The 26,623-nt window shown below is 34.7% G+C and overlaps 1 protein-coding gene across 3 annotated transcripts in view; it reads left to right on the top strand.

Annotated features, from left to right (window-relative positions):
* LOC128186544 (FH1/FH2 domain-containing protein 3-like) overlaps nucleotides 1–26,313 on the top strand; it is a 45,263-nt gene extending 18,950 nt beyond the window's left edge. Inside the window, exons 6-29 of one of the 3 annotated variants that reach the window (XM_052856362.1) lie at nucleotides 2,521–2,538; nucleotides 4,255–4,313; nucleotides 9,103–9,170; nucleotides 9,329–9,434; nucleotides 10,787–10,881; nucleotides 11,661–11,772; nucleotides 12,834–12,928; nucleotides 13,168–13,311; nucleotides 13,517–13,578; nucleotides 13,705–13,857; nucleotides 14,068–14,276; nucleotides 14,518–14,541; nucleotides 15,673–15,909; nucleotides 16,412–17,514; nucleotides 18,833–18,988; nucleotides 19,149–19,334; nucleotides 19,577–19,696; nucleotides 19,785–19,946; nucleotides 20,278–20,399; nucleotides 20,744–21,011; nucleotides 21,198–21,342; nucleotides 21,562–21,723; nucleotides 23,640–23,669; nucleotides 24,562–26,313. In XM_052856362.1, the coding sequence (XP_052712322.1) occupies nucleotides 2,521–2,538; nucleotides 4,255–4,313; nucleotides 9,103–9,170; nucleotides 9,329–9,434; nucleotides 10,787–10,881; nucleotides 11,661–11,772; nucleotides 12,834–12,928; nucleotides 13,168–13,311; nucleotides 13,517–13,578; nucleotides 13,705–13,857; nucleotides 14,068–14,276; nucleotides 14,518–14,541; nucleotides 15,673–15,909; nucleotides 16,412–17,514; nucleotides 18,833–18,988; nucleotides 19,149–19,334; nucleotides 19,577–19,696; nucleotides 19,785–19,946; nucleotides 20,278–20,399; nucleotides 20,744–21,011; nucleotides 21,198–21,342; nucleotides 21,562–21,723; nucleotides 23,640–23,669; nucleotides 24,562–24,635 (3,910 nt within the window). In that variant the 3' untranslated portion in view covers nucleotides 24,636–26,313. Of the gene's footprint in view, nucleotides 1–2,520; nucleotides 2,539–4,254; nucleotides 4,314–9,102; nucleotides 9,171–9,328; nucleotides 9,435–10,786; nucleotides 10,882–11,660; nucleotides 11,773–12,833; nucleotides 12,929–13,167; nucleotides 13,312–13,516; nucleotides 13,579–13,704; nucleotides 13,858–14,067; nucleotides 14,277–14,517; nucleotides 14,542–15,672; nucleotides 15,910–16,411; nucleotides 17,515–18,038; nucleotides 18,045–18,832; nucleotides 18,989–19,148; nucleotides 19,335–19,576; nucleotides 19,697–19,784; nucleotides 19,947–20,277; nucleotides 20,400–20,743; nucleotides 21,012–21,197; nucleotides 21,343–21,561; nucleotides 21,724–23,639; nucleotides 23,670–24,561 lie in introns of all 3 variants that reach the window. The other 2 variants (XM_052856363.1, XM_052856364.1) reach the window with 2 other exon arrangements.
* The last annotated feature ends 310 nt before the right edge of the window (nucleotides 26,314–26,623 follow it).

The following is a 26,623-nucleotide window of genomic DNA, read 5'->3' as shown; positions in this document are numbered from 1 at the left end:
GTAGATGGTCTGAATTTTTCCTGCATAGTCAAAAAAGATCTATTACAATCTTTATACAAATGCCATATTATTTTTTTACATTAATGAAGTTTTTATTCCCCATATATTAACGCATTACTTTAAATAACAGTAACATGCATTTACATATTCTACATTGGAAGGTCCTGCAAGGTCCCAATTAAGTTGTAGATAACACTGCTATTTTGGGGGAAAGCTTTTTGGAATAAGGTAGAATGATTCGAGTCCTTGCCAAAGTTTGATTTCAAGATATTCATCCTCTGAAATTTCCTTGATAGTAACCAATGCATCAGGAGCTAAAGTTAATTATGAGTTTGGGGTCATTGACTGAGAAAGGTCGGGGTTTTCTAAGTCTGGTGTGCTTCTGACAAAAGTTTATTTTTGAAAGCATTCTATTAAAAGAAATAGAAAGCTAGCTTATCATAAAAATTTCAACGACCTCAAAATAACAATTGCTTGAAATCTTTATTTGCTCACCTTTTGGATGTGAAATTACGTCACTGCAATGAAGGGTCTGAACGGATTGAAAATAGGTGTTACAGATACAGTAAATTTAGAAATTAGGATTTAAAGAAGTCGGGAATAATAAACACAGTAAATATAGCGTGACAGCTTTACAATGAAACGGTTTTACAAAGCACCCAGTTTATCTCCGGAACAAAACAAGAAGGGTTAGTGCCAAGTCGTAAAAATTGGTTTACCCCAAGGAACATCTATTGAGTTTCAGTGCTATTATGTGGTCATACTGTTGTTGAGGTATTCTAATTACACAGCTACACATTGTTCAAATTTGTTACATCGTTACTTTCTTAGATTCTTGATAACATATGAGTAACAACAGATGGGACCAGTCATAATTGTCTTTGTATCTGCCTCAATTTACCTGTTCTTTACCTATATCTAAAGCATTCTTAACTTTAAATGATTGTGGTTAATTTATGAACCCTTCAAGTATCGGATATTGACTCTTCATATTTCAAACTTTAATAATTTGATAACTGCATATATTGATAAAATGTATCCTCTATCGCATACATTATAATGAGCACAAAAACACTCGAAAGCTGTCAAGTACTCTCTTCCTTGATAATTCAACCATTCAAGATGTCATTGTAATATCAGTAGATAACTCGAAAGTATGAAGTGCTATTCATCTCACTACTGCAGTATGCGAGTCTCAATGCGATGCTGCTGCATGTTTTGTTGATGAAACATGTTTGTGGTCACCTGATTTGAAGGTGACGTCTCTCCCGTGGAGGATGTGACAAGAAGAGATGGCGAGGGATCTGAAGTGCTGAGTGTGCTTGACTTGGCGCTGGCAGAGCATCAAGGACACTGCATTCAATTAGTGCCACATGCAGAAGCCAGGGGGTTCACCAAGAACACCCAGTAATAAACCCTCAGAAATATTAATACAGTTTTATCATCTACTGTACTCCTGGTCAGCAGCTTTTTTTTTTTGAAAATATCAAATCAAACACAGCAGGGAAAGCTTGAATGAAAAAAAATTGAGCTTTACTGTCAAGGTTACATATAACCACTAGGGTTTTCGTTCTTCCTGTAGTTTCACGAGATTTTTTTTTTCTCTGGTTGCTACAGCAGCATTATCTGATTTAAAGAAAGTTGTAGCACAGTGTATCTGCCAACAAAAAGCTTTGGGGGCTTTCTGAAGTTCATTTATGCCAGATTTAGACGAAGGATCTGCTTTTGAAACTAGATCTTTTTTTTATCAGTATAACTGCTTCCTTGGTTGAATACTCTTCAAAACATCAAAAACAAAATGACATAATTTAAAGAAAAAATCCTCTATCAGTTTTTCCTTCTTTCGTGAATCTAATCTTCTCCCCCCTTTAAATGAGTACAAAGCGTCAAGATATTAGTCGCCATGTACAAATGAATATTTGTAACTGATATTAGCAGAAAAAGATATGCACTTTTTTGTCTTCAATTATACAAAAGATTTAATAATACAGTAAAAAAAACCGAATCAAAATAACTTTTGAAAGGAATTTTGAAACTTTCAGTGTAGACAAAGTTTGACCCGTGCCTTGTACGTGTTGGTCAATATAAAGAGTGTTAGAGGGGGTTGTGTACATTACTTTATGAGGGATTGTTTGACAGATCAGAAGTATTTTGTTGACAGGTTTTACATCCCTGGGTGTTTATAATGTTGTTTCTTCACTGGATCTGGGGAGAATCATAAGGATAAATACCCATGCATACTTCATATAAACACAACCTTGAGCTGAAGGCATTCTTCCAAGAACTTAGTCTAACAGTTTAGATTTAAAGATACATAGAATGTCCATATTTTGGGCAGGTGTCAGACAAGTGGTTTGATCACATGCATTGAGTGAAAGTGAAAGTTCCCAACAACCCACCTACACTAAACCTATTATGTAAAGCTGCATGTTCATTCTTTTCAATATGGAATTTCTGGCTGATATTTATAATGATATGTCATTAAGTTTCTGTTGACTCCAAATTTTTCTCCTTCTCTAGAGGAAAAACCATTTTGCGGTATGTACCAAACTCCTGGTCAGGAAATGACATAGACTCGTTCGCCTGTTTACTATGTAACATCTTAAAACCTGGACATGTTTTATCTGCATAAATTAAACACCAACGTGCATGATCAATTAGCCAAAAGGAACCGTGCTTAGCATAGTCATGCACATGTCTGTCAACAACAGAATCAATTGTCACCATTTTAAATTCACTTATTAAGTAACTGGTTTGAAAAAATATATTCCTATGTTGGTAAAAAGTGTCTTGTTGGGTACTAGTTTAGTAGAATCAATCGTACCAAAAAGTATTATAGCACACTGTGGGAATGAAAGTTGGCGGCCGAGAGGGGGATTCCGAGGTTTGTTGACAATGGGAGAAAGTTTGTGATTGGTCATTTTATGTAATCCTTTATTTATCCCCGATATATCAATCACTGCATGTCTAGTCAGTCAGTAGATATGGCACTTTAATTAGGATCTGTGATGGGGAAAAATACCATGTATTCAGAAAGGGGACATAGGCTTCTATAGGTAAATCAAAATCTCTTTGACATGACATATTCATGTTCATCAATATAGATATAGCTGAAACCCCTACCCCTTTCAAGGGAATGATCAACCCATAAGATTTAGAACCTAAACACATGCTAATTGCTTGATTAATTCACAAGGATGGCCTTTTAATTTAAGTTTGACACTATGTGTACAGATACTAAAGAAACATTGAAGTAGTCAACATCCCACCTACATACATGCTTTCCGTGTACAACTCCCAGTGAGTAAGCAAACAAGGAAACAAGTCAAATGTTTCTTTTGAAAATTTATTTACCTAACTATGTTGATTCAGGATTCTTTATAAAGGCTATTATACTCTTAACTTTAAAAAAAAAAATGAAATAAATTTGTTTCCTTAAGATTGAAAGTACAGTGGTGGGTAGTAAAAGGGTACAAATTACAATGCATTATTTATTTAGATCTCCCTCCCCGTTTTTTGTTGTTAGATCGTGACGGACCCGTAGAGGCATTTTCGCCACCCACACTTTAATGAGATTTATCAAGATGCTTTAACGCTTTGTCACAAGATTGTTAAAATCCCGGCAGTCATAGCTCTGTCCTGTCCATCACGACCAATAGATTGAGATCTTAATCTGACACATACTTCAAACACCTTGCTTTACATGCCATTTACAGGCTTTTCAATTTGAAAACAAACTCCACTTAAAAAGACATTTAATTTCATTTCCAAACTTCCGCTTTTAATCTGTAAATTGGAGTATCTCTGTGAGGAGATATGTAAGATATATTACCGCTTACAGAACTTTAGTTAGAGAATGCTAAAAGTGTACACTGTTTTCCTTTCAGATTTATTTGATCTAACACCAGTGTTTATGTGAACAACTTTAGTTATTTTAAGTGATTTAATAAAAAGTTAAGTCTAGACATATGTCCTGAATGAGATTTGACTTAATAGTATTTATTTCCATGAGATGTCTTTTTAGAAATAAGCATTATCATTTTCAGTACTATACAGGTGTAGTTGGAGCCTTTAAAATTTTCATATGAACAAATAAATTTGGTTGCTAAAATAACATTCTGCATAATATGGTGTTTTAGTAATAAAGACTTAGAAATATCCTATATCATATAAATTGTATGTCCTTCAAATGTTATTTATAAATACAAATACTTGTAATCAGGATACTTATTATTGTGCTTGTTGTTTTTCCAGGAGGAAGAATGCCTTGATCTTGAGGACACAGCTGACGGTTCGAGTACATGCTGTGATAGGTAAGTGTATCATTAGTCTATTATTAGAGCTGTGGTCACCCTCGACAGGATTCTCCTGCTTCAGACAGGACAGTTACATACAATAGTACAATGTCTGACTCCCACCAAATCCTGGTTCTATTTACAGCCAATAGAAGGACGTTCATGGGAAAATCCATCCTTTCAGGATTCGGTTTCTTTGTTTTCTTCTCTCTGTTTGTGACAGCATTCCCTTCCTCCATGCTTACCTTTGGCAGTTATCTATTGAAGCATTTTTTTGTTGTTGAAAATTTCAATTGGCCTGATATTGATAGATTTGACTGTAAGTGCATTTTCAACTTGACAGTTTCATGAATCAGGAGTGTAGGCAGGTCTTCTGTTTGCTATGCCTAGGAACCTTCAATATCTCCCTTGGCCTCCATCCCATTTCTTATGTAATTTATTTACATTTCTGGCATAAATCACTTAAAAAGTCAGCTTTCTGTACACATCCACCTGGAACAACAGTTATTTGGGAGGTGCATACCTCAGCCTTTATACTTTGAAAAATGACACCTTGATTAAAGCATTTTTGTTCAGAAAAAAAGTGACAGTTTAAGCTATCATCCATGGAAAAATCAGACAAAAGCTGGCTCATCAAAATCCTAGGATCTCAAACATTTTCATTGATGGCTTTATATTATTTTCATAGACAATACATATTTTTTCATTTACAACAAAGAAATGATTAATCAGGGTAGATAACTGTTGTTCAACACCAACTTTTGGTTTGATTATTAAATAATTTATATTGATTTTGTTCAGGAAAATATTGTCTCATCTAATTTGATTGGAATATGTTCAGTTGATTAGGTAATATGAAGGTAAAAAAAATAAATTTTGGTAGGATCAGATATGCTTTTGCAAAGCACTGTTTTATTTATATGTTTGCTTTTCAGATGTGAATGTCTTCACATCATTCTTTTACGAATGTGATTTTAGAAAAAAAAAATTATCTTGCAGAAGATTTTTCCTTTTTTTTAAAGCTCATAGGTATTGAATTTAAACTGATGTAAAAATGTTTCACATAACTTATGAAAGTTGTAGAAATGAGACAAGTACCAGAATTGTTCACTATTCAGCAAAGCTATGGTTTAAGATTTTAAACAACCTTGAAATTCACTTGATCAGCTCTATTGCTGTGAGGTGTTACAGCCGGTGTCTGTGCTAAAGCAAACACAGACAAGAAAATCTACCAGATGTAATCTAATTTTCTGCTTTGTTACCCATCTTATAAATCTTCAATTTGGCATGTAAGAATCCCCTTGAGCTGAAAATACAATGTCTTGGGTGAAGTTGATTTAAAGTTTACTGTTCACATAGAGAATAATGAAAACCAAAGTTATCATTAAGGCCTAGGAAGAAGGTTTCTAAATATTTAGCTTAAACATATTTATATTTTCCATCTTTTGTTGAAATAAGCCAATGACACAAAGTAATTTTAGGTCAATTTGAAAAATGAAAAATAGAGTTGTGGTGAATTGAAGCAGAATTAACGGGCTAAAAATAACCGAAAACCTGGTTCAATATCAGGATTTTTTTTATTTTCATACACATTTAAAACTCTTGAAAGATATAAGGCCTGTAGATAAGCATGCTGGTATCATTTGAAGACGTCCTGCCGATGAAGCTCTGATAAGTAATCTCGGGGCTTCCTGTTGGAGTCTGCCAAAGCTTCCCTCAGATCAACAAGTGATGCCAAAGGTCTGAACACTCATAACTCTGTGTCCATCACATGATCATCAGGTTTCTTTTGAAGATATTTTTTTTCTTCATTTTATGGAAAATAACTTAATTTCCCTCAAACTGATATTTAGGTTTTGTGTTTTGCTTTGATTTTCAAACGTGTATTGAAAAGAATAGGTTTTTTATTTATCGCTGGTGAATCTTGTTATGTAGTAGTCACATGGTCTTGCATTTTGAATATCTGTGAGAATATCAATATATAGTAAACAAATTAAGACTCATTCATTGATATATATCTGATATAAAAATAGAACTTATCGTAGATATACTCGCTTTATGTATGAAATAATTAAAACCCCCACCCTTGTAAAAACAGTGATGGGGCACCTGCTGCTCTCCTCATTATCAGGATCCCAGGAAGTTCTACAATTAGTTACATCAACATTAATCTGATAAAAAAAGACTATCTGTCTTAAGATTGATGTACCATCTAACTGTGCCCCCTGACCTATACAAATAAAGAAACACATCTTATGAATACAGAAAATTAAATCAGTTTCAAAGTCTTTCGGCTTTTGGTGTTAGATTTAACAGAAGGGGATATTCTTACTATTGTCAGGATATCAGTTGCTTGGTCTTCAAGTTTCTTTAATATATGCATGCATGTGTATTCTTAAACTGTACTGTGGATTACAGTTTGACAGCTAAGGTGACATTCATTTGGATTTACTGATATTTCTACTTATTCTATGGTTAAAATTTTGTCTGTGTTTGCTATATAGTCAGTGGATATATGGTGTTTTGTTGATATGAAATTGTGTCATTGGAGGTTAAAATATTCTGAACACAGAGAGGAATATGACAAAGGGGTCTTTTAAGTTCACAATCTAAGGAAAATATGGCAGCAGAATTGAATGTTTTCTCGGTCCACCCAGTAAGAAGATGGCCCAGAAGACAAGAGGTTGTAACTGATTCTGTGTCTGTACTTGATGACCATTCTTGTAGAATTCAATGGAAAACAGGAACGACTGGTAGAACACCCAGAGATTGCTCAACCATCAGTGTGGGTCGTATATTGGCCAAGGACTCTATAGACAAATCTAAGCAAAGGAATTGTTATCAAGTTTTGATAGGACCAACTAAAGATTTAGAAAAGTCTAATTGCAATAAATCTTACAATAAAGATGTTGATGAAGCAGACAAGAGTAAGGCTAGTAAACCTGAAGACCCTAAGACATGTAATAGTGGTCGAGTCTCTCTCAAGGATCCCAAAGACTCCAACAATAATGTCTCCGGAGAGGAATTTGTGTCTAAAAGAATTTCATATGTTCTCCTTCTTGGTAAGTTTTAATGTATTAGGTTATTCAAGGTAGATGAGACAAAATAGGTACATGGATTAATAATAAATCTCCCAGTGTGTCAAGACATTCTGCCTGTAGCAGTGTTTAATCTGTGTTGAAATCAGTTTTCACAGCTGTGTGAAAAATCTGAAGACACTTCATGAGATGCACTAAAGAGTCTTGGGGAGAAAACCCTGTGTGTATCTTCACAACATGTCTTGCTGTACATGAACAGATATACATCATCGTAGGGGAGGTACTTGTGTACCACCTACACCAGAGTTATTTCCCCTTTGGGCTGTGAGAAAATGTGGGTCATTTACGCATTCGTCTACTGGTATTTAGTGTACCACAAAAAAAATTGTGATTATTATGACAAAATTTGGGTAAGGTTGTATATCAGATGTAGCTTGAAGGTAGTCATGAAAAAGGACCTCTTGTGTTTGACAAAGGTGATAAAATAAACACCAGTGAGTTATGTATCCCTCTGAGCAGTCCATGTAGTGGATAGGGCTGGTGTATCTAACTATCTTTCTTTCACTTATTATTTCCAAAGCTTTTTAACTGAAAATAACTGATTTGATTTCAAGTATAAGTATCTTCAACTATGGATGTTGTACCATCTCTATGAATACTGGTAGGCCTTTTGTAGATTTGGAATGGAGATTATTGAGTGAAGCATATAATGATACAAATCTATATCGCGGTCCAGTCAGCTAGCTGGCCTTTCTGTGGTCAGAGCTTGTTGAGGTCTGGAGAAGGTCAAAATTCATCAATATTGGTAACAGACATGCCTTTATATTATATGTGTACATTCCCTATCTTCTTAGGATTATAGGGATCAAATCTGTGTGAAGGTTTCACAGGACATTCAGTGTATTGAATTTTAGAATGGCTTGAGTGTTTATCCAGCAATCCAAGTCCCCAGGTCTTGTGGCAGTTATGCAAGGGAAATGGGGAGAAATCTTTGATCATTTATTGATGTAATGGTGATTGGTCCTCATAAGGCGATAAGATTTGCCTCATTATGAAGAGTCAGGGGGGTCAATGATAATACGTTAAAGGGCTTTCCTGTCCCAGTGATTTGTGGGTACTTGCTATGTGTTCCCTCATTTCCACAAGTGGTCAAGCTGTATAGGTTTTATGTACCTCTCTGTTTACTTGGGGATTGTGAAGTGGGAGATTGGGTGTTAGTGCTGTGTTGACTGTGTCTTAAATCCACACTCCTGCAGATAATTGTCAAAATCATTTTGATTTATTCGTTATACAGTACAAGCTCACTAACACAGGTGAAGTGTCACTCTTTCACTTGTAGAGTTTAGGATTTATTCAATTTACGTGTGCATATTACATCAGAGTACGAAAATAATCCCTTAATATCAGTCAGAGAGCAGTTAAAGAAACGTGCAGGTGTAACTGACATACAGATTAATAAAATGTATAAAAAGTATATTGAAGCTATGACTCACTTCCTTTACAACTGTTCAGACTAAAGCCATTGCCAATATAGGGGGGATTTATCTGTAATCCTCACCCCTCTCTAAGACTTAGCACGCAAACATCAGCTTCATATGTTTTGATGCTGGAGTTCATTATATTTAAGTATTACACAGGGGAAAAAAATATCATCATATATCAAAGTAAACTTAATGAGTCAGTTTCTTCATGTTAGGACTGTGAATAAAAGTATCTTTTACAACATTGCTGAAAAGGCATAGAAATTATTTTGTTCTTTTTCTTTGCAGAAAAACTTTTGAATTCACATGGGAGAGAGCTGAGGCGAGCATTGTTTTCACTGAAACAGATTTTCCAGGTAAAAACCTTGCACACACATCAATCACATGCTGTTATCTGTTTGGCGGTTGCATGTGTTTGATTTACTGTTGATATAACCTGTATTTAAGCAATCAATGCAATTGTGACCCCACTGTATACGTTGTACACATATGTTGATACCTTCTGTTTTTTTAGGATGACAAAGACTTGGTCCATGAGTTTGTTAACAATGATGGCTTGGACTGCCTCATTAAAGTCGGATCGGAGGCAGATCAGAACTACCAGAATTATATACTCAGAGGTATATGGTCTTATAAGTAAACCACACAATTAATCTTCTAGTCTCCATATCTCGCCTCATATATTGGCCATGTCTTTAACATTTCAATCTTACGCCACTAGTAGTTTCCTTATAACACTGGCATAAAAACCAGTATATTGACATATAGCAGAAGTTGAAGAAGATTTTTTATTGAGTACCTACTTGTTTGCTAACTCTGGGGTGTAAGAATTATTTAAATGATTGACCTTGAGTTGCAAAAAAAGAAAAGTTGACAAATGGTGACAAAATATAGGTTATCACATGCTGAACATATAATTGTAAATACCTAATGAATAGTTTGAAAGGTAGAGATCACAAAAGCCTTCCTTATTTGATGTGCAGTACACCCCACACAGGGAAAATTGAATTATAAACACATAAAGAACAGTCTATTGAATCTATACTGCACATAGGTAAATATATATATAGTCTTGTTCTAGGGACAATAGATAAAAAGAAGGAATTAAGAATGTTCAATGTTTGCAATATGCATATTTAGATCTGCACGGGGATTGAAACACTGAAGGGATTTAAGCAAACTTAGCACTGCTATGAGGCGAGTCTGTGTTAATGGAACATGCCCTGTTCGGGTCGGGACTACCGTATTTACTCACGACTTAGGCCTATTCCTTTGTAATGAAGTCCGCTTTGTGGGTTTAAATCGACCGGCATAATGTTTACAATGGCTGACAAAGATTTCTCCTCTTGGTGGTATTTACAGATTATCGAACATTGTGATTCCAACAAAAAACAAAATACAACACTAGTCTAAAATCATGACCTAGATTAAAGTACTTGAGGGTAGTAAACAGTCCACAAATATATAGTTCTGTAGGGTGATGATTAAATTACCAAGTATTGACACCTGAATGAAAAGAGCATGATTTGACACCTGAGAGTTAAAAAGAAACAGAACATTAGGTTTCAAAGTGTCAAATTCTGAACACTTTATAAACAATTGTTCACAAGATTACATATAATGAAGAAGTAAAAATAATATTATTGTGAGAGATTTCTTTGTCATGCTAAAAGGATAGAATTTCTAGATTTTATTATTTTGATACCTGTGAGAAAGAAGTGACAGCAGCTGATTTAATAAAGAAAAAAAAGTCCAGAAAGCGTGACGGAGATGACTTGTAATTAGATCAGTAGAATAACATCTCTCAATTAAATGAAGCACTGCAAGAGAAAAGAAGTAATTAATCATTCATCAATAATGCTTTGAAAACTTATACATACGGTAGTTCTGTTGTATTATTTATAGCTTTCTACATAATATATGTACTATATATGAGGGTTATAAGCATGCATACCTTATCTGTCTGTTTTAGCTCTGGGACAAGTGATGCTGTATGTGGATGGTATGAATGGAGTCATACACCACACCGCTACAATACAATGGCTCTACTCCCTCCTAGCATCCAAGGTGAGAGTTCAGCTCATAAGAATTAAGAAGATCCAAACTTAAAGGCAGTTGCAATCTACTTAAATGCTTTCCACCAAATTTTTATTAAAAAAAAAATATCTATAATTCCAGATATATTTTCTTGATCACAGACAAAATTCATTTTCTTCTCTACATGTATGAATGAAGAAAAACTCCCGTCTTTGATACATACCTGTTGAACCTCTGCATATACACCCAAAATCCTCCCATGTGTTCAAAGAAATACTTTTGATACAAGTCATTTTGAGAAACTCGGAGATATCCTTGGTCAGTGCTTTGATTGCGTAGATTCAGTGTTTTCTCGTTGTAAACATTGAGTACAGAGAGCACTTGCGGTTTGTTGTCGCTTAAGAATGAAACTTTTGAAGTTACACTGAATCAATTTAAGTTCAGGAAACTCCAGGTCTTACTCATGTATAGAGAAAATACATTGACCATTCTCAGTGTGGGCAAGTTTCAAGTGTCTCACAAAAATGAAGCCAAACCGCACACAAAAATAGAAAATTCTTGTTAACTTTGTCTTGCTTAAAAGATACAATGACTAAATTGGATTTGTATTGGTCCTCAGACTCCCAGGGGTAATACACTTAGAGAGGAGCTCCTTCTTTATTCTCACTCTTCATCTTATATTTCGACGCCTTACATCGATTTGCTTCCCAAGAAATATTGTAGATATGTTGCACAAAGGAATTACATTTTTGGGCTGATGTGTTCATTATGACATTAGACCAAAGTGATAATGTAATCTTCACTTTCAGTTTCGTCTGGTTGTGAAGACATCATTGAAGTTGTTACTTGTGTTCGTGGAGTATACAGAGTCCAATACAGAAATCCTCGTAGCTGCGGTCAAAGCAGTGGACTCAAAAAGAGGTAAGAAATGGTCAACCTCTCTGTAATGATAATAAGTGACAAGTGGCTAATTCTCTGGTACTTTAACTTTGAGAATGTCCAAATTAGTATTATAAAGATACTCCTGTTTTATTTCTTCTATGGGCTCCTTTGTGTGAAATTTGATTTGTTAATGATGATCTCTATGGGATATCTTTTGAAGTTGCTACTTTTCCAGTTAAAGTTACTAAATGTTGTTTGTGTACAGAAGTGTTATTGCCGGATACATGTCATTTACACTCTGTTAAGTACCCCATAACGCGGTAATTAAATGTCAAATGCAGACATTAAATTCTGTTCACAATTCAAATGTAGGAACATGCCTCCGATATGTTATTGAAATAGTCTGTCAAGTCACAGTCCAGTGCACGCCACTGCATGCATTGATCAATGTACAAAGAAACAGAAACCTACGCACATATTGTCAGTTGTATACTTGTTATGAATTGATTATGTAAACTAATAAGTTTGATGACATTAATGAATTTATTTATGGGAGAGAGACATGGGACTCTCTAGTTAAAAGTACACTGTGAATGGACAGAATTGTTCAATTGACACTACAGAATTGCGTGCTGGCCGATTTTAAATTATATCGGGTTCCAAGTCGGGTTCCCAGTTAGTATGTCATGAGTTACTCGGACCGAAACTTCATACACAGGTTCTGTGTGTAACCCCTAGGTCAATTTCATGGCACATTGAAACCAGGTTACTGATTAAAGATGTTTATCCTTGTATGACAAAAGAAGGCATGAAGGAAGTTAATTTGCCATGATTGTTATGAGAATATTTAGTTTCTTTTTTTTGTTTAATGAATTTTTAAGAAATTTAGTAATTGAAAATAACCTCCTGTTTTTATTTGTTGGAATTTTTTTTTGGTTTGCCCAAATTACCAAATGTCAGATGAAAATTAATATTATCATATCCCCCCCCCCTTCCCCTTCCAATTCACACCAAAGACGTTATGAAAAGAAAGATAACTCCCCAAACCACAGCATGTTACTGTATAATAAAAGCTAATTGCTCTGTTTTAATGTTTACAGGGGTTAAGCCTTGGTCCAATATCATGGGGATTTTGGATGAAAAGGAAGGAGGAGACACTGAACTTTTGACGTATGCCATGACCCTTGTCAACAAGGTCAGTACTGTGAAGGGCATACCCACGAACCTTACATCATAGAGTAGATCGAAAAAAATAAATAACCAAGCCATCCAAGATATAAAAATATCAGACCAAAAAAAAAATGTTTAAAATATTTTGCAGTTTCTCAAATAGATAATCTGTTAATTGTCAGTGAAAAAGTAGATTATGTTTATTGAACCCTACATTCTTTTTCCTTTAGACAAAAAGCATTATCGTTTTTTACCATTATTTAGGTTCTGAATGCCATCCCAGACCAAGACACCTTTTATGATGTAACTGACGCTTTAGAGGAGCTTGGTATGGAGAGGGTGACTCAGAGACACATGAACAGAAACGGGGCTGACCTTGACCTTCTGTCTCAATTCCAGATTTATGAGGTAATATTGTAATGCAGAAGCAACGAAAGTGAAAAAATATTATCCTTAAGAGGAATTCATTATTTAAATATATAACCAATGTTGGATAAAGTGATAATGCATCATTAATGTGTGAATATAAAAATGAAAAAGATAAACAAAATTGAAAGTTTACTTTTGTCACTAATGAATTTCACCAGATTTAAAAATCGTTTTTTCATTGTAGGCTGCTTTGAAAGCAGAGGATGGTGAAGAGGATGGAGATCAAACACAAGTAGAAAATCTCAGGTACTGGTGTAGTGTCTTTCTTGTTTCCATATAGGCATTATCAAAGACTCTCCTATCATTTCTTGAGTGATAATTACCATAACTTGCAGAATGTTTTGAACTGTACTTTTATGTTTTTGGTTTTAGGAGAACACCAAGAATTAAAGCAGAGGGAGAAATGGGTAGAAAGAGTCGGCGATATTCTCTAGGAACAGGTCCCAACAAACTCCATAAATCCAAGAGTGTCCCAGATCTCCACCCTGCTGAGGAATACAAGATCAGAAAGGAAAAACAAAAAGAGTGTGTATATTTTTGCTCTTTAATATGCTGTATATATATTGTAAATATGTTTGAAATATACCAAATAATTTGATTCTTCAATTTCTGCCATCCACTGACATTACATAGAGTTTAGTTTGCTATGAAAATGATAATATTGCACATTACTTATGTTTAATATGAAGGGAAATTCACATGTACTAGCTGTATGATTGTGTGCGTGTTTTACAGGCGATGTCAGCTGGTTCCAGAAGAACATGAACAACACGATCAGCTTCCAGATCAACAGATGAGAATGAAGAAGTTTGAGGAGTTACAACAGAACTTAGAAGAAGAAGACCGACCCCCAGACAAACCCCTCTCCCCGCCGCAGTCTCCGATGAACGGGGAGATGCTTGGGGAGCATGTGACCCCCGAGTCCAAGTGTCGCCAGTCCTCTTGTAAGTACCTCGCATGGTTCTATGAATGACCGAATGACCAAGAATGATTGTTGTGAACACGTCACTTATCTCGTTTGTCTAGATCCATAGTTCCTCTATCTCAGACTCTCTATGTATTTAGTCGATGTCACAATCCCATTTTATTTTCCGTTTTGAAGTAGATTTTGTATATAAACACTTGTGGTTTTTTTAAGTTGATCAGTATCTTGCATGGTTTATTTGTGAATGTGTCTGTTTTTAGACCCAGCCTTTGAAGTCAACACGTGTAAGTAGACTCAGGTTATCACCGCTTACCAGGGTTTCTTCACGCATGTCATCTCTAGTCTAAGGCCAGTGCTTCTGATGACCAAACAACTAGTAGCAGTTGTTTTAGCACTGATTTTATTTTCTGTTTGATATAGAAAATTAAGTACATCTGTTATAAAAGAGACTTTTCAAAATAAAATACTAAGTTCATTTCAGAAACAAACTTTATGTAGTGTTGAATAGCCCATATTAAATTAACTCTATTGATGATGTCAAATTTTTTATTTTGAGATTATTTACAGAGCTATATCAAACAGAAAGTAAATGATTATTTAATTGGCTTGATTTCTTTATTCTTGCTTTCAGTCACTTTCAATGAAAAGCAGTGCAGAAATGTATATTCCTCCCCCACAATATGGCACCTTTATACTCAATCACTATTACAATGTAATATGTCCTTTGTCTTGCAAGTGTAGATGCATTATTTAGCCATTATTTTCTCTGATAAAATATGTCCTGCTAGTCAAAGGTTTATTTGCACCAACTTTGATATTTGATGTGTCGAAAGTAAAGATATATTATAGATAGTATTGGCAACCTCCTCAAAGATTTGACAGCAGGTTTGAAAACATTTATCCTTAATAAGTAATCAAATTAAAAATGAATAAGTAAAGTAAAAAATGAAGCCATTCACATTTGAAAATGTTTATATAATTTCGCATCTGTAATTTGTCCTTACTGTGTGCAATATATGTCCAACACTTTCCTTAATATGTTGCTTCAACTGGAAAAATTTTCAATTCTGAATTCAAGTAATTGAAAGTCTATTCTGAGTTTTCCAAAATCTTTTGGTAGTATGAAATAACTACCATGATTTTGAATCGGCTCCTTGGCTAATTTTTTTTTTTATAAGGGTACAACCTAAGATGTATGTTAAGAGTTATCATACAGGATGGAGAACATCTTATTAACTAAAAAAGGACCCGCAAATTTCTGCCCTGCACAGGTTTAGATGGCATGGAAACATTTGAATTTTGAAGTTAAAATTTTTTGGGTTGATCTTTTTTTTTGGATTTGTTGGCCTCTGGTTGAATTTTTTATTTTCTTTGCTGTGAACTTGACCTACTAACAACGCATGTCCTCCCAACAGATGCTCCAAGGAGTCGGCAACAGCGTAGAGAACGACAGCGCTCATTTCTTAAGGAACAGGAAATGGAGCGAGCACGGCAACATGTCTCTGATCGTTACCATGACATTGACCGTGCTTCGGTGGCCAGCACATCCAGCACGGGGTCATGTGATAGTAACTCACACCCTGTGGAGATTGAGTCTAAATACTCATCACTGAGCTCGCTCAGTGACGTAGAAACAAATGATCACTCGAGGGGTAAGAGCGTAGAGACTTTAGACATAGATATAGTGGACCTGTTTAGTAGAGCATAGATAGAAATTCATCTTGCAAGACAAAAACTGTATTTTTAATTATGACAATTCAAATGAAACTTATATATGCACTATTCATTCACAGAAGTGGGTTAATTTAATCATAACATTCAGTGTTTTAGATACATGTATTGTCCTTTGATATATTCATATATATTTAAAGATTTCTGACTTATAAATACTGTATATACCCAATGATAAACTTACTTAAAGGCATAAGCATGCATCAACTTCTGCATGATTGAATTATTTTTATGCTAGGTCAGCATGTAAAGTTCTTTATTCATATATAATCAGTATTGAAATGTTTTCATAACTTACATGTTATGCAAAATGTAAGTAAGCAGCATATCTACAAATAATTTTAATTTGTGCAGATTAATTGTGACATAAAATAAAGTTTGTCTTTTGCACTGAATGTTAATGCTGTATATATTGAATTGTAGTTCATGAGAAAAGAAGAGGGCAACCGAAGCTGTTACTGCAGCCTCAGAAACCAGAGGACACCATCTCTAAAGAATCAGGATACAACAGCAATGATGAGGCTTCTCACAGTCAACAGAACAACCTGGAAACCAGGAACAACGACATCAACGACCAACTCAACCAGAATCAGAACGGGCAGAGCCAGGAGAGTGAACTCCCACCACAGGACATGTCGAGTAACAGTAGGTGGTTGATGTACATGCAGAAACAGAAAGAAAAAGAGCACGAGGAGGAGGTGGATGAGGTCCCAGAACCAGGGGTCCTCAAACGCCACCCCTCCCTCAGGGGGGACACCAGCCTCACTCAGAGGAAAGAGACCCTGGAGCAAGGACTCAAAGGAACCTCCCTCATGCCTCCAAAAGTTGTGGAGGGCTTTGAGGAAAAGGACAATAAACTCAAAGATCATATAGACAAATTCTCTAGTGGCCCAGGTGTGATTGAATCCAAAGAAAAGCAAGCACCTGTCGGGGATAAATCAGGGTTAATTAGTCGTGCCAAAGAAGGACTTCAGCAGCAGATAACTGTGAAAAAGCCTGAGCCTGTTCAGCCTGTGGAAGTGAAGAAGACAGAGAGTGATGTTCAGTGGGATAAGTTATTGCAAAAATTACACAGACCTTTGAAAATCAAAGATCTTGATTTTACTGATCTCAAAGACTCTGAGGATGAGGATGTGTTTGCTCCTCCAAAGTTTGATCCATCTTTGGGACCTCCACCACCTCCTGGAATACCAGGAATGATCCCTCCTCCTCCACCACCTCCACCCTTTGGAGGTCCCCCTCCACCGCCTCCTCCACCTTTTGGAGGTCCCCCTCCCCCTCCCCCTCCACCATTTGGAGGTCCTCCCAAGCCCGACACATCAAAGGTAAACCTACCTCCACCACCTGGGGCAAATTTGAAGAAAGTGAAAAAGACAATAAAACTCCACTGGAAAACTGTTCAACCAGAAGCACCCCACCCTTCCACCAAAGGGGAAACAATCTGGAAAGATGTTATAAATGTAAAAGTGGACCCAGATAAGCTGGAGCACCTGTTTGAGACCAGGAGTAGTGAGATCAACAAAAAGGTCAGTGTTATAATTGTGTTACTGGTGTGAGGCAAGGAGCACTTCTCTGTCATTTGATGTTTGCAATAACCACAAATTTTACTACAGTAGAATTTATCAAATCATTTTAAGTAATGTATAAAATAACAATATCATGTTTTAGTATATTTTAAATTGACAACAATCATTGTAAAAATGGTAATAGTAGAATAAAACTAGAAAGAATAAAACAAATTGCATACTTTCATAGATGTTGTTTACTAATTTATTGACATTCTTGTGATTGGTATTGTAGATTTTGTAAATGACAATTATTATACAGTAAAGTGTTAAATGTTCAGCTGGCAATTTATAAGGATATCATTCCACGCTACACTCGTGTGTGAAGCTTTAACTATATTTGCTGTACATGCACTGATGTTGGTTTTTTTCTTGTCTTTCTATTTCATGCTGCGCTAACTCATCGCTGACACACATTTGATGGTTCTAAATGTTGATTGGCTATTTGTGCATGTGTTTTGCCGTGTTTGTAAAAACACAAACAGGATGTGGTAAGAAACAAACAAGAAATGAATAGACTCTCCATATAATTGTTCTGTTTGTCTGATAATCCCTATAGTCAGTATGACCTCACACAAACAGCACTCTCTCTCTTGGTGATGGGTCCTTTTTACAGACATTATTCCTCTCCTTACCAGCTAGTAGACAATAACTCACTTCTTATTGGTCTACTTGTTATTACATTCTTGTTACAGACTCTATAAATGTTGTATTTAACCTTATTAATTTAATTACATTAGAAATTCTGAAATACCAAATTTGCATGAGTAAGTTTTATAATAATACACTTATTGTACTAATTCACTCTAATATTACATTTAATTCTAACATTTAGAGTGTTCATCAACTAACAGTTGTTGTCCACAAGGTATTGTACTGTGAGATTTTACATTCCAGTGAAAAACCTTTCCTGTTTATTAATTCAACAATGTATAGCACAAAAATCCTCAGTCCCACACACTTGTATAGAATCAGAACACAGGGCACCCAACAGATCCAACAGAAATGCTTCCATGTGAATGTCCCTCCTTTGATTATATTGACACTCAAATAATGAAATTTTTCAATTGAATAAAAGTAATGGTAAATGTTTGGACAACTTTTAAAATTAAATCAAATATTTCAAAATAACTGATAAGTAATACATGTATTGAAAACATGTTCTGCATTATTTTGAAACAGTTGATGTTTTATTGATAAATGTATTGTTCTTGCATTTAGGCACATATTCCTTAGTATGGTTGAGTTGCGTTAATTTAGTTTTTATAAACGATTGCAGCGTCAGGAAACAACAGGAAAGAAAGAAATAACGGTGCTAGATGCAAAGCGATCCAATGCAATAAACATCGGATTAACAGTGCTCCCTCCCCCTAGGACGATCAAGGCGGCCATCTTAAAGATGGATAATGCCATTATGAACAGAGAAGGCATTGAGGTAACCACAGATAAACTGTTTTTCATGTTCTGTTTTTGTAAACAGAAGTTTTACTGAAAAACTGCATTTATATGCCAGATTATTAGCTTTAAATTTTTACTTTAATGACTATTTGATAAAGGACCCGATTGATTCACAATTTTTATTTTTTTTTCTCCAGAAAATTTTGACTGGCATGATTCCCACAGCAGAGGAGAAAACAAATATTCTGGAGGCCCAGATGGCTAACCCAGATATTCCCCTTGGAACTGCTGAGCAGTTTCTGTTGACTCTGTCTTCCATCAGCGAGTTGCATGCTCGACTCTCTCTTTGGCTCTTCAAGCTGGACTACGAAACAATAGAATCTGTAAGTATCAGATTAGTTGACAGGTTAAGTCATAAATATGGCACAGAAGCCTTGAAAATATGTGAAGGAAATTGGATAGAATTGCTGTTCACTGCTCATCAAAAACTGAGGAAAGAATTTTACAAAATTGCTACCAAGAATTGTCAATGAAGGATCATGTAGAATAAATGTATTAGATTTATTATCAACTGCTAGTCAGTTTAATCATTTATCCGTTTTATCACATTTGTTTTATTTTACAGGAAATTTCAGAGCCACTCTGTGATTTGAAGAAAGGCGTTGACGAGCTGAAAAAGAACAAAACTTTTAAATGTATTCTGTCTGTGATATTAACGATAGGAAACTTCCTAAATGGTGCTCAAGTAAGTATCTTTTCCTCCAGCATTCACCACTGACTATATTTTTTTGTTTCATGCATCTTTCTTAATATTTTATCATTAATCATTCCAGGCCAGGGGATTCAGTATTGAGTACTTGGCAAAAATTCCTGAAGTCAAAGATACAGTACACAAACACTCATTACTCCATCATTTGTGTGCCATCATCATCGAACAGTTCCCGGACACAACGGACCTGTACTCCGAGATCGGAGCCCTGGCTCGCTGTTCTAGAGTAAATATTATTTTATATGTTTACCTCTTATACTTACCCAATGTTTTTAGCTCATACTGTCATTACCATCATTCATTCTTTGTTTTAATAAATTACGGTATGGCACATAGATTAAAGGATCATAATTTTAATTACCGTAGCTTAATTCAGGGCGTTATTTTTAAGTAGTTTTGGTACTGTTTTAAATTATACAAACTTAAATTCAGAATTCACTTATATATTGAATATTCAAGTAGTGTGGAATCATAAAAAAATTATGTTATCAAGATTGGGCCCTGTTACTCTCACTAGTTGTATGTTTAGCATGTTTAATGTGATATTTGGTTTACAGGTGGATTGGGAGGAGTTGGAACACAAACTGGGAAAGTTGGAGAGAGACTGTAAGAGTTCTTGGGATCACTTACGTGCAATAGCTAAACATGAGGGTGGATCAACATCCAATCTCAAATCCAAGTAAGTTTTCTCACCAGTTGGCCCAGGACGCATGTAAAAAGTTGTTCTTTTTGCCCACCGGACTTGTTGTTTGAACTCTGGGACCAGTGGTGGAGAAGTAAATTGTTTTTATAAAGCTGGATGAAAATTTGATCTGCAATGAATTGGATTTTCAAAAAAAAAGAAATGTTCAAATTGATTATGAAATGATATTGATTTAAGTTTTTTTAAATCGGTTGGGAGAGAGCATAAAATAATTTTTGTTTAAAGTGTGGTTCTAGAGTTTTTTTTCTTGTATTGTGTTAAAGCTTAGTCTTTGACAATGTCTGTTGATAAAACATAGTTATGTTCTTTTATGTACACAGGTTATCTGAGTTTCTGGCTGATGCAGCACAGAGGATAATGATTCTTGAAATTGTGTTCAAACGAGTGATCAATCGTTACCATAAACTGCTCCTATACATGGGTATTCCTCTACATTTTGCTAAGGACATGAAAGTGAACTCTTTCTGTAAAATTGTGAGTGAATTTGCTCTGGAATACAGAACAACACGAGAAAAAGTGATGCAGCAGCTGGCCAAGAAAGCCAACCAGAGAGAGAGAAAGAAGACCAGAGGAAAGATGATTGTGGATGTTAGTACAGTAATTGAAAACACTTTGGAAAGTATCTTTAAACACTTAATAACTTTTAGTTTGGAAATTTCGCTGATATGGTAATTTGATATGTTTGTTGAACTGATAAGTACCAGTACTTAAAAATCCTATACAATAATTGATGAAGCTTTATGAAAACTTAAACTTTGGTATTTTATTTTTAAGACTGCCAACTTTTCACGAAGTCGGTCAAAAGATGACGGGAACATGAGTGAGGACCAGGCCAATCTACACAAGCTTCTGTCCAATGGGTACACGAGCTGTGATGAACGGGGCCTCAAGGGTCGAGGTCGAAGATCTGTAGGACCACGTAAGTTGGACTCTCTCATGCTGCAGTGTAGATTCTGTGGCTTAAAATGTGATTATTTTCCGTCTTGTGTTGCATTTTGATTAAATTTTATTTTATTGATGTATTTGCAGTCATACATTGTAACAGTATTTTCTTCATTTCATTCTAGAATCATTTCCTAATGTAAATAAATATGTATATACTTCATTTGTGAAAACTCTTGTTTTGGTGTGTTTTTAGTTGAATCCAAGTTTTCATCATCGAGGGGTTGTGTAACGACGGACTCCGAGATGTATGATACTGGAGATGACGAGATACTGGAAGCCTGTGTGAGGACGGCAACCGCCGCACCGACCCGAGCCCCCAGGGAAAGGAAGCGAGCCAGCAAACACCGAAAATCTTGTAAGTCCCTTAATTGTGTCATCATCTCTCATTTCTCCCATTAAATTGGTAAAACATTTTTGACCCATCTTTAAACATGAAGAAAATAAAATAGATGAGTTTTAAAGCATTGAATATTTTGATGACAATTGCTCTGTAATTCCAGCCGTTCCAGTTATTGACCCCCGACTATTAGATATGTATTAGGTGTGCCCCACTCAGGTAAAAATTGCCCCTTTTTACGCCCCTGACTTACGTCATGAAGTCAGACAGGCTTGGAGTGCAGTGTTTAAAGAAGTACTCTTCCTCTCCACAAGAATCTTATTAATCATATAATCTCCTATTCATGCAATTATGAAGCATTCTGACATTTATAATTTGTTTTTTGTCAAAATGAGAGTTCGTGGAGAGGAAGTAGGACTTGACATAGTTTTTCATTGAAAAAGTTTTTACTGTTACTATTGCATTATTGATTGGTTTCCGATTCTGATTTAATTTGGATCAAGCATTTTACTGCCTGTTAGATTCCTTTTTAATTCAGATGTTTCTACAAACCCTTTGCTATTGATGCTGTCTTTAATATTGAAATGAAATTTGTTTTTTGACCTCCATCACCAATCTTTTTAACACAGCAGAGTGGGGTGATTTGATGTCCGAGATTAAAAATAGCGATCTGTATCGAACTCGTCCTTCCATGGAGGATCGTATATAAGTATAAGCTCTTTCTTTAAAAGGCAACTGTATATAACATATAATCCGGAAGAAAAATTCACGCTCCCCGATTTAACCATTTCAATGCTTTCTGCTATTTCACATGTCCAGTCAGTTTTAAGGGACAAAAAAGTTCAACTAATAAACAAAGCTATGTGTTAACGGAGAAAATGTAGAGAATTCAAATGTTTTGTATGTTTAAGAAAATATATGTGCATATATTTGCAGAGCACTTTTGTAACATTATCTCTCAAGCATATTCAATTGCACTAAGATGCATTTTAGTCAGAATTAAAGATGAGTTTAGAAGATTGTTGACACTGCATGAGGTTGCTGAAAAGAATAAAAAGAGAGATAACACCACACTGTGGTAGAACCTACTAATCTCATACCAACTGTCTACATTTCTCTTTATTAACCTTATAGGGTATTTATAACTGTTATGAATCAGGGCTGAAATTTTATAATTATAGTAAAATCATTAAAAAGTACAGAGATTAATATACATATACTTGTAACGTGCTGTAACAAGAGCTGTCATCCATTATATATATGTATCGGGCACTAGCTCTCACCATTTTCACCTTTCCGTCTCCTGTAGTAACGTGTATTTTGTCATGGCCTCTCTTTCAGTTTGGGACAGTGACACTGATCATATTTAGGTAAAACCGCCTAGCGTCGTCACAGCCATCAAGTGTGCTCATGCTCAGTTTGAACATTTTTTTTTTCATTTTTTGTGTTTCGTTATTTCCGATGTATTGATGCTTTCAGTTACTTGGTTTGACTCTTCACATCGTAGCTATTGTAGTTTATGTTTTGTATTGTAGGCAGCATAGATCTTTGTTAAATTATGCAGAAGGTTCTGAGCAGAGTTTTCAATGCATACTCGGACAAATTTTTCTCTCTTTTTTCAAACTTTAATATTTATAAATACAAGCAGTTAGGACTATGTTTCTGTCTGAAAGCATTAAAACATTTGATTGGAATTTGAACCAATTTTACCTAATATGTGATGCCTTCAAATCCAACCTACCTTAATTAACATTTGACCCTCAAATTACCTTGTTAATTGTGTAATATCTCTTTCTGTAGGAATTCTATAAAATCAGAATTCAGAGACTGGTAAGAGCAAAAACAAAATTCGGTGATGGTGCTTGTTTAATGTTGTTAAAAGGATTCAAATTGATGTATTATATCTATGAATTAAAAAACCCAATAATTTTCAGGGTGGACTGAACATTGCGATGTGGATACTGGTAGATATATTGCAGTGTATTATAAGAAGTTTGATGATCAAAACCCATAATATTAATTAAAATAAAATAATCGTATCACATTGAGACTAATTAAATAAAGTCCTTTTGTTTCCTCTAACATCACCAGTGAGTCCATGCAAGCACTAGGACATTTTCTGTAATTTTTTAAAAATCATATTTTTAGAATGCAGGCTCAAAAATGGGAAAATAAGTTAAAAACTAACACAGAGAGAAAAGGGTATGTGGGAGGGGGTGGGCTTATAAGCAAACAGAAGTTGGTTCTTTAGAATAAGAAAGCATGAGGATTGTGCCGAATTGGAAATGAATGGAATGATTGGAGTTTGCTAGAATTTACATGTAGTTGTGCATTATGTTGATGATTCTGTTTAGATTATAATATGAGATTTTTACATATTTGTGACGCATTCTGTCAAAAGATTAATGTACGGTAGATATCAGTGCTGTTGTTTTTCTAATGTAGATTGTATTGAATCCTTGCCGTTAGGACACCATTGAACACTTGCATTTTAACATAAAAAAAATGTGCTATATATTAACATTCACAATGTCTTTTCCTTGCATTGTAAAGATTGCCTTCACAATGTCGCAAAATGCATAAAATTTTAAAATTCAGCATATTTATATTTAGATGCCTCGTTACATGTTACGTGTATTCTATATTCATGTGTAACTCTGAAAAATCATATGTGTTTATATGTGAATGCATTTGAAATGCATGTTATTATACATGATAGTAGATATGTTTGATTGTATATTAATGCATTAAGGAAAAAAATTAATTAGTGAATGTATATGGGATTAATTTTATTCATGTGTTATTAAATTAATTATCAAATCGTTTAATAATTATCTGTATTTTCCTTTCTTTTAGTGCGACGGACTTTGAAAAGTGGACTGAATTCGGATGAAATCGACATGGTGAATTCTTTCTCGGATGCTGTGTAGCAATCTTGATTTTCAGAAGCAAGAGCACATAACTCCAGTTCAGCCAATACATGGGAATTACGTCAACTTACACCACATATTAAAAACTAATCTCATTTCTTTAAAATGAAATTTGTACAAAATATCCATTTTGGTCAAAGCTAGTGTTGGATAGTAGATTGTTATACCAATGTTTGAATTGTTTTTCTTCAGACCATCCTTGTATCGACCAGTTTACTAATCTAGTGTTCTGTATATTTATATTTATGACTATTGCATCATTGTATTTCCTGTATTTGAATGCTGTTGGGTTATTTATACTGTGTGAAGGTTTTATAGTCAGCATCAACTGTCTCTGTAGACGGAGTTGTCCCGTTCATTCAAGTCTTTCAGATCTCTCATTATAGAAGTCCCTCATCTTATTCAAACTTTTATCCTCATCCTTAATTTTCTCACAATTTTATATTGGTTTTCATAGAAAGAGATTACATCCCCCATCACTTAATGTGCTATTTTTTTCCTTTTATAATTATAGACACAGGGTAAAGGGAGGTTACTCTACTGACGAATTACATCTCAATTTTTATTTAACATTTTGAACAAAGTGTGATATTAAAAATTACCTTCACTGTTTTCTTTTTTTTAATCATTAAAAAGAGGTTAAATCTCTCTGTTTGAACTGAACAAAATCCGTAGGTCTTATAAAATCAGTCAAATTGATTAAGGAAAAAAAAATTTTGGCTGGCGACATTTTGAAGAATATTTTAAGCATGAACATATACTCAATCACAATGTTGACCAACTGTAGGTTATGTAAACTGTGAGGTACCATGGTTTTTACATTGTGAATGAATGTCTGTGATAGATTTTTATTCAGTTGCAGGAATCCTACAAGGTTATCCTCTTTCGATTAAACTCTTTATTTGTCAATTGTTTGTTAACTCTATATCTATACTCAAACTGCTTGTTAATGAATCTCAGAGATTTGGATTTTTCTTTTCTTAAATTTTATGATTTATGAATGTGATACGTGTATTTTGATTATTGACTGATGGGCAAAATACATTTTAATACCATTGAAAGAATATTAAATTTTCACCATGGTGCAGATTTTTTTGAAAAGTGTATTTTAGAGAATTGTATGAAGATCAGTGTATTAAGTGAACAAATTTATTTATTTCAGATTTTATGCTATTTTGTTATGTTGTTGATTGTGTGTACAAGGGCAGGTGTGAATTATAATCAGGTCAAGTACTTGTATTTGCTATTAATGTAGTCATCACTTATTGATGCAGTATTATTCAACAGAAATCTAACAGTCTGATTGTAACAACAGATTTGTTATGGTGCTTTCAATGATTTTTTGCAATAATTGAGATATAAAGCTTGGTTTAGAGATTATTCTGTGTAATTATATAGTGTTTAGGTGTAAACAATCTTTAGTTTTAACATTTTAGCTGTTTGTTGTTAGGGGCAGTGGGCAATAATTGTCATCATCTGTCAAAAACTCATCAGTGTTGCCAGAGAAACTAGTCAGTCATTTTTGTAATCTGACCTTTCATTTGACCCCATTCACCAGGATGTCACATTTGGGAGTGTCTCAGTTTGATATATACACACATTTTTTTATTCAACATCACAGACAATTCCTGCCATATTTTATGTAGACACATTTTTCAATAAAAGTAGGGTGAAATCAGGTGTGTTTCTTGTTTGTATTCGGACAGACGCAATGAAAGAATCTTAACTGTGTTTAACAAAAGAACTTGCATCAAATCTTCCAAGTCTCGTGAAAAAATCCTTGACTTATATTTAAAGAAAACAATTTTTATCAATCAATTTTAACAGCCAAAAGAATATGTTGTTGGTATAAGATTAAAATTATAGTTTATGAATAAACATCATGTACATGTATGAATTTGGTTGCAAGTCACAAGTTCTTAAGTAAATACACAGCACTGGTTTCATTAAAGGTAAACGTGAAGAATGATTTTGGAGCAAAGAATTGT

The sequence above is a fragment of the Crassostrea angulata genome, chromosome 6 (assembly GCF_025612915.1).
Source record: "Crassostrea angulata isolate pt1a10 chromosome 6, ASM2561291v2, whole genome shotgun sequence".
Lineage (NCBI taxonomy): Eukaryota > Metazoa > Mollusca > Bivalvia > Ostreida > Ostreidae > Magallana > Magallana angulata.
This window is presented reverse-complemented; position numbering and strand designations above follow the sequence as displayed.